The 8169-nt window shown below is 39.7% G+C and overlaps 1 protein-coding gene across 1 annotated transcript; it reads right to left on the bottom strand.

The window, feature by feature from the left end:
* Positions 1-7527: 7527 nt before the first annotated feature.
* LOC103610106 (olfactory receptor 4D6-like) lies at positions 7528-8163 on the bottom strand (the record flags this gene model as incomplete). Its single annotated transcript, XM_008594346.1, has 1 exon — positions 7528-8163. A coding segment is annotated over one exon (636 nt), but the record flags the coding sequence as incomplete, so codon positions are not given.
* Between the last annotated feature and the right edge of the window lie 6 nt (positions 8164-8169).

An 8169-nucleotide genomic window follows, 5' to 3' on the forward strand; every position in this document is an offset into this window, starting at 1 on the left:
GAAATAGAAAAAACAATCCTAACATTCATATGGAACAAAAAAAGACCTTGAAAAGCCAAAGCAATCCTGAGCAAAAAAAAAAAAAGCCAGAGGCCTAACACTACCTGACTTCAGATTGTACTACAAAACTACAGTAACCAAAACAGCATGGTACTGGCATAAAAACAGACACAGACCAATGGAACAGAATAGAGAATACAGAAATCAATCCATATATCTACAGCCAACTGATCTTTGACAATGGCACTAAGAACATACATCAGGGAAAAGACTGCCTCTTCAATAAATCGAGCTGGGAAAACTGGACATCTATAATTAGAAGAATGAAACTAGACCCGTACTCCTTGCCTTACACCAAAATCAACTCAAAATGGATTAAAGAAATACAGAAACCATAAAACTCTTAAAAGAAAACATAGGGGAAACACTTCAGGAAGTAGGACTGGGCAAAGACTTTATGAACATGATCCCAAAAACACAGGCAACAAAAGGAAAAATAAATAGATGGGATTATTTCAAACTAAAAAGCTTCTCCACAGTGAAAGAAACAATGAACAGAGCAAAAGACAAACTACAGAGTGAGAGAAAATATTTGCAAACTATGCATCTGACAGAAGATTAATATGTAAGGAATTCAAACAAGTTAACAGTAAAAAAAAAAAAAAAAAAAAAAACAAGTAACCCCATTAAAAAAATGGGCAAAGGATCTGAATAGGCATTTTCACAGGAAGATATATGAATGGCCAACAGACACATGAAAAATGCTCAACATCACTCAGCATCTGGAAAATGCAAATCAAAATCTCATTGAGATATCATATCACTCAATATTATCAAAAAGATAGAGAATAGCAAATGTTGGTGAGAATGTGGAGAAAGGGGAACTTTCCTACACTGCTGATGGGGTTGTAAAATGGTACAGCCATTATGGAAAATGGTATGGAGATTCCTCAAACAACTGCATACTGATAGAATTGTCATAGGACCCAGCAATCCCACTGCTGGGAATATACCCAAAGGAATGGAAATCATCATGACAAAGGAACACCTGTACTCCCATGTTTATTGCAACTCTGTTTACAATAGCCAAGATTTGGAACCAACCTAAATGTCCATCATTGGAGGAGTGGATAAGGAAAATGTGGTATATTTACACAATGGGACACTACTCTGCCATAAAAAAGAATGAAGGGCCGGCCCTGTGGCTCACTCGGGAGAGTGTGGCGCTGGTAGCGCCGAGGCTATGGGTTCGGATCCTATATAGGGATGGCCAGTGCGCTCACTGGCTGAGCATGGTGCAGGTCACACCATGCCAAGGGTTGCAATCCCCTTACCGGTCAGGAGAAAAAAAAAAAAAAAAGAATGAAATACTGCCATTTGCAGCAACACAGATGAACTTAGAGAAAATTATAAATAAACCAGGCACAGAAAGAGAAATAACAAATGTCCTCACTTATATGTGTGTGTGTGTGTGTGTGTGTGTGTGTGTGTGTGTGTGTGTGTGTGTGTGTGTGTGTGTGTGTGTGTGTGTGTGTGTGTGAGAGAGAGAGAGAGAGAGAGAGAGAAGAAAGAAAGATATAGGGGATAATGGGGGGTAATTGGGTGGGGAACAGGGGATATAATCACAATTTGTGGTGATGGACATGCTGCCAGTATAGAGCTGGCTATCACATCTTAGGCATGAGTGGTGACAATTTGCTCTGTATTCCATAAATATTCATAACCAATTAGAAAAATAAAGAAAGAAAGAACAATCACAGTAATACATTGAACTTTTAAGAGAAGGAAACAGAACTGAGGTTACCAGAGGTGGAAAAGAGGGAGGGGGGAGATGAGGGGAATTGGTAAAGGGCCATGAAAATCAATCACATTGTATAATAAAGAATGCACTAACTATCCTGATTTGAACATCACATATTGCACACAGGTATTGATATTCAATGCTGTACCCCACAAATATGTACAATCAACTATGTTCCAATAACAAAGAAATAAATAAATAAAAATAAAAACTGGGGAAAATAAGACCACGCTCAGCTTTTGAGACTGGGTAAGTCCACAAAATATAAACTGAGGCACCCTGATATAATTTCTTAGGGCCACTGGGCAATGTTTCTTTCTCCGTGCACCTCTTTGAAGGAAATACTAATCCTACTGAGACAATGAAATCAAGCAAATTTTATACAGAAATTGAACATGCATAACTATGTGTTTTTGTCTTGTACCATGTTCATCATGAACTTGCTGTGTTACCTGGGGAAGACTTGAGTCTAGTTGCCTCAGTGCCATCATTAGTACAAGTTGTGGTTTGGACTAGATCATTCATTTCCAGTGGGAGTCCATAGGCTCTGTTAAAGCCCACCTCTAGGAGTTGCCGAGGAAGAGAACCTTAAGAAAGGCTTTGTGGAAGGCGTTCTGGGTTTTCTACACCTTTGCACACAGAGAAGCTCTGATTTTATTCACAATCCACTTTGTTTCTATTGCTTAAAAGACATTGGAATAAATTAACACTCATTAACAGCATGGTAGAGATCCATTTAAACAACATGTTAGAGTTTCAAAAGCTACTGCCTACCTTATTACAATAAAATTTTTAACATCCTCCTGAGCTTAGAGGAGAAGGCATTATTATTCCCACTTCCATAATGCCAAAATTGAAGTCAGTAAAAGTTAATTTCTAAGGTCATACAGAAATTAGTGGCAGAGGAGAAATAAGACAAATATCTCCCGGATCTTGGTTTCAGGATCTTTCTACTACGCCACACAGCTTGCCAGTTTCAGAGTATGTAAATTAAAAAAATTATTTGCATAAGGAACTCTGTACACTCCAGCATTTTCAATGGTCAGTTCCATCACCTCATCTATTTCCTCTCTCCATCCCAGTGGAATTTTAGGCCCTTGCTCTTCTATTACCTTTTATGTAATATGTCACATAAATGACACCTCTACTCTTTAATTTTTAAATTTCACTTCATGGATACTCAGGGGTAAAGGTTAAATGATGGAGTTTAACACAAAGAAGATGACAAGGATGATGATGGAGATGGCTCTGTACATGAAGAACACAGCTAAAGTCCAGCACCCGTGTGTGGGAAAAGGGCATGAACTGCAAGAACACCACAGTGATGTAGGCAGCACAGGTGAAGATGGATTTTCCTCTGCCCCCTTCTTATAAATGTTAAGCAGCGTCTGTTTAGCTTGGGATTTGCATTTCCTGGCAAAGAACAAATCATCACATTCACTCCAGCATAAGATGAAAACAATGACCACTACCCCCTGTCCTCATGGTTTGTAGGTTTTCTTGCTATGAAGCCCTGGCTGGGGAGGAAGGAACAGATCAAAAAGAGAGAATTTTTAATTCATTGTATTTTGCCCTCAGGAGTGAGCAACCTTTTGTTGCCTGAGGATCAATTAATGTAAAATAATGTTCCTGATAGGCTTAAGTGACATGTGGAAGACCATGCAGCAAGCTGGTGGTGAAATCAGTCATTGACTTTCAGCTGAATACATTTCCCATCCATGCCACTTCAATAATTTCTGAGAAGATTTATGATGGTGGCAGCATGACAAAAGTTAACTCAAAGAAAAAAGCCATACTCAGCCTTAGCACCTGTCTGAGTCATTTGGCCCCATCGTATAAATAGATGTTCCTCAGTTCAGAGCCCAGCTGGGAAGCATTGTGCCTCAGCTGTGTTAAAACAAGCTTTGGGAAGGCGACAGCCTTGGAGAGTTATGTGGATAAGTACACCAAAAACACATGTTGCCTCTCATGTACTCTAGTAAATGTGCTTGTTGTCCTGTTCCCCTAGTTTATTCAGTCTGTGTGGACACAGTCACCTCCGCAGCATGTACTGATAGGTAGTGCTTTTCATTCAAAAGACTTAGGCTGAGCTACCCACATTGCAAGGAATCAGGACACTGACCAAAATTAACTCCTGGGGATTCCACTTTCTTCACTTGTCACAATTTGTTCCCTATTCTGTATTCTCAGTTAAACCCTTATCACCTGTCCTTAGAGTGCTGCAGGAGTTTCCTAACCGGTCTCCTTTTCTTCAGTCTACTTTTCTCTCATTTATCCTCTGTGTTGTTTCCAGAAATACATTTACGTCATAAATGGGTCCAAATTTTTTCTTTGTTTGACAATTTTCAGTGGTTCCCTATGGCCTACAGAATAAAGGTTAAACTCCTTTTATAGCATCTAAGACTTTCTTCCATCTTGCATATTATCTGGTGCCCTGTTTCCTTTTATCCTCTGTTTCAGTGGCTTAAATATTAAGCAAATTATCAATGGTCCATGCTTCTGAATCCTGTGTTCCTGTTGCTCCCTCTGCCTACTCTGTCCTCCACACTCTCAGAATCTCTCATTTGTCTGCCTTGACAAATACCGATAGGCCCACCCTCGGGTGCAGGGTGTCCTCTTCCATGAAAACTATCCTGACACCCCTCAGCTAGATCCCTCCTTTGTGACTGTATCATTCCCTGCCCTGACATTTCTTCTGACACCTGTAACAGTTTATTACTCCTAATTTCTTAAACGTGTCTCTCCTTTCCCTGTGACGCAGGGGAAAGAAGACTGAGTGAGCCATGGGCAAAGCATGTATATGAGACTTCCATAGTTTCTAAGGGAATTTGGAGTTAAAATCATGTTTTTTAAGAAAGCACCTATTCTGTTTAAAAAAAAAAAAAAAGTCTTCATGGTTCCCACCGACAAACCTTAAACTGGAACAAAATCTGCTCCTTTTATGCAACTGTATTTTTTTTTTTAAATTAAATCGGCCTTTTCTTTTTCTTTTTCTTTTTCTTTTTCTTTTTCTTTTTTCGCAGCTGGCTGGCTGGTATGGGAAACCAAACCCTTGACTTTGGTTTTATAACACAGCGCTCTAACCAACTGAACTAATCAGCCAGCCCTTTTTATTTTTTGTTTATTTATTTATTTATTTTTGTGGCGAGCCAGTACAGCCTTTGACCTTGGTGTCATCAGCACCACACTCTCCCAAGTGAGCTAACTAGCTAGCCCTATGCAACTCTATTTTTCTGTCAAATACAAGCTGGCTTCTCTCTTACGATACTGACCCCATCTCTGTGGCTCCTTCTCATAGAGACATTTTCTGCATTTCCTAGTATTGAATACCCACTTCTTTGTTGCCTGTTGCTAAAGTTGTTGGCTATTTTTGCAGTATCTTATACACCTAATACGTTTTTCATGCTTATCACATTCATGTATAATTCACCATACCTCACTTTTTGACAGTTCAATATCCTTACCTAAATCCTTCAGTGTCCAACCATGAATTTACACCAGCTGAGACTGGGTAGCTGGACCACAGCAAATATGATGGTGAAGAAATATTGTGTTTGAAGATGAAGTCCTTCTGAAGATTATTTTTATCAGACTTTAATGTCTTCCCTTCCTTCATGCTGGAAAGGGCAGACTCAGGGAGGCATACAGTCATTGCTCTTCTGCATGTTCCAAAGTGTCCCTGGCTATGTGCACTAGTCTCTCAGGCCCAAGTCTAGTATAGGAATTAGCAAAGGGAATTTTTATTTAATATAAAATATAAGTGCAGAAATAGAATGGACATTATTCTGGTAGTGTTGAAGTTCCAGTGGGAGTTATTAAACAGTTTCCAAGTCATTACTGCATAGCAGTCCACACATATGTGTACACACCCACATACACACACACACATATACACACTCATGTACATGAAGATGAAGTATGAGTACATGCTAGTTCACACACACACACACACACACACACACACACACATGTACTCATGTTTCTCTGCTTTCCAAATTCTTTCAAGGCCCCAGAAGATATAAATCTATCTATTCTGTGATTCTCTCAGTTTTGTGGAAACATCGGTCTATGGAAATATCTAATGCCATATGATCATCCATTCTCAGTGGAACAATGTGCCCAAGGGTGCAAAAATTTGTTCTTGGGGGAGCAAAAAAATTCTTAGATATCACAATGATGCATAGCTCTTCAGAGATCCTCAGCACATAAAAAGTATACAATGTATCTTTGGTATTAAATGTCCTGTGGGGAGGAACTAGGATAATAGAGCAATAATTTTTAAAAAGTAGAGAAGCTCTGTCATATGATTAGGAGTCTTGCTCCAATGTCTCTGTCTTGTAGGACTCAGAGAAGTTCACAGGTTTGTGTCACCTACCAGGATGTTCTTAGCCAAATATTAATGCATCATAACAATTTGATACCTTGCAAAAAATTGTTCAGGTGTTGCAATTTCTTGAGATTCCTTACTCCTCTTGGTCAATTTTTGAATGACTATTGGAGGCTGAAGAGTGGAATTTGAGGCAAGCATAGATGGAGAAGGGGGATTCACCATCTCTCTACATATCTACTGTCTTGGACTCCTTCCCTTGGGAGAGAAGTAGATTCCAACATAGACCCATTGGCTATTCCTAAATGACCCTGAATATATTGTTTCTTGTAGCTCCTGGTACCAAAAAAAAAAAAAAAAAATGGGCCTTAAGGGAATAAAAGGTATTTTTAAGTAGTTTTTTTGTTTGTTTTTGTTTTGTTTAGATTTTTAGCTACAGTGACCTGTCTTGAATTATCTCTGTGTAGCTAGACAAAAACTGTAGTTTTTCTCCTCTTATAAAAGCCCTGGGGGTTAAAGGGAAAGAGGGAACAGACGGAAGAAGAGAGTCCAGGTTAACATAAAAGAAGTTGTCATTTTGGATTTTGTGCAGATATGTCTCCAAACTACACAAGCACCTTTGAGATTAATTTCTGTGGGCAAATCCGTAGAATGAACCTAAGAGAAGAAAATACTTGGTCCATGCATAGATTTGTCCATGTATATCTGAATTACCACTACTTAAAATATTTTTTGTCTTTTCACTAGTTGGTAAAATATATTTAAGATTATGTACTCCAAATACAAAATAAAAGAGTGATTTTAATAATTAACTGAAAATAATGGTCACCAGAGAGAGCATGTATGAAATAAATGTCTATTTTCTGTGTATATGCATATTTAGGAATAGAGGGATTGATAATAGGAAACACTGATTGAATGCCTGATTAATGCCAGGAGCAGTGCAAACCTTCACAACCATCATCTTCACAAAACTGATCATATTTCATTCTCATGACAACCTTGTGAGTATGTAATGTTATTTCCATATTTTAAGATCAGGGAGAAGTGTGGGCATGGGAATAATGTATAACACCAAAACAGCAGTTAGGTTACTGATTTCAATCATACCGCCCACACTTCTTCCCAGTCCACACGTCCGATAGCTCACATTGTTCAATTCTATCCCTTCCTATTGCTCTTATATTCCCTCTAGTAGAGTTGATGGTCCATAAAGATGACTGAAAAGAGCTAGCTGTCTCTTGCTCTGAGGCTAGCAGTTTGAGAAAATTAAATCAGGAGAGTTGATGGTCCATAAAGATATATGGTGAAATGACTGAAAAGAGCTAGCTGTCTCTTGCTCTGAGGCTAGCAGTTTGAGAAAATTAAATCAGTCTTAGACTTCCATTAATCCGACTGCTCACCCCAGTTTACTGCTCTCAGAAGGTCCAAGCCTCTTCTGCAGTCTCCTCATGGCTGACTTCATTTGTTGGTTCCTCAGGGTATAGATCAATGGGTTCAGCATGGGGGTGATGACCGTGTTATTAATGGATATGGCTGTGTCTATGGGCAGGGTAATGAAGGGCCGGCAGTAGATGTAAACGGAAGGCATGAAGTGAAGCGTCACCACCAGGATGTGGGAGGTGCAGGTAGAGAGGGCCTTCTTCCGCCCCTCACCAGGGTGGGATCTCAGCAGCACCAGAATGATGGTGTAGGAGACCAGCAGCAGAAGGAACCAAAGCAGGGTCACCAGTCCATTGTTAGAGATCATAAGAAGCTCCAAAGCAAAGGTGTCCGTGCAGGCCAGTTTGACCACCTGGGGCACATCACAGTAGAAGGCATCCAGGATGTTGGGGCCACAGAAGGGGAGTGGAATCATCAGAATTATCTGGGCAATTGAATGCAAAGCACCACCCACCCAGGAGGCCACCACCAAGACCACCCACACCTCTCTCCTCATAATGGTCACATAGTGCAAGGGTTTGGCTATTGCAAGGTATCTGTCATAGGCCATCACAGAGAGGAAAAAAATATCTGCCCCACCAGCAAAGTGGAAGAAAAA

The sequence above is a fragment of the Galeopterus variegatus genome, unplaced genomic scaffold, assembly GCF_000696425.1.
Source record: "Galeopterus variegatus unplaced genomic scaffold, G_variegatus-3.0.2 Scaffold10605, whole genome shotgun sequence".
NCBI classification, from domain to species: Eukaryota; Metazoa; Chordata; class Mammalia; order Dermoptera; family Cynocephalidae; genus Galeopterus; species Galeopterus variegatus.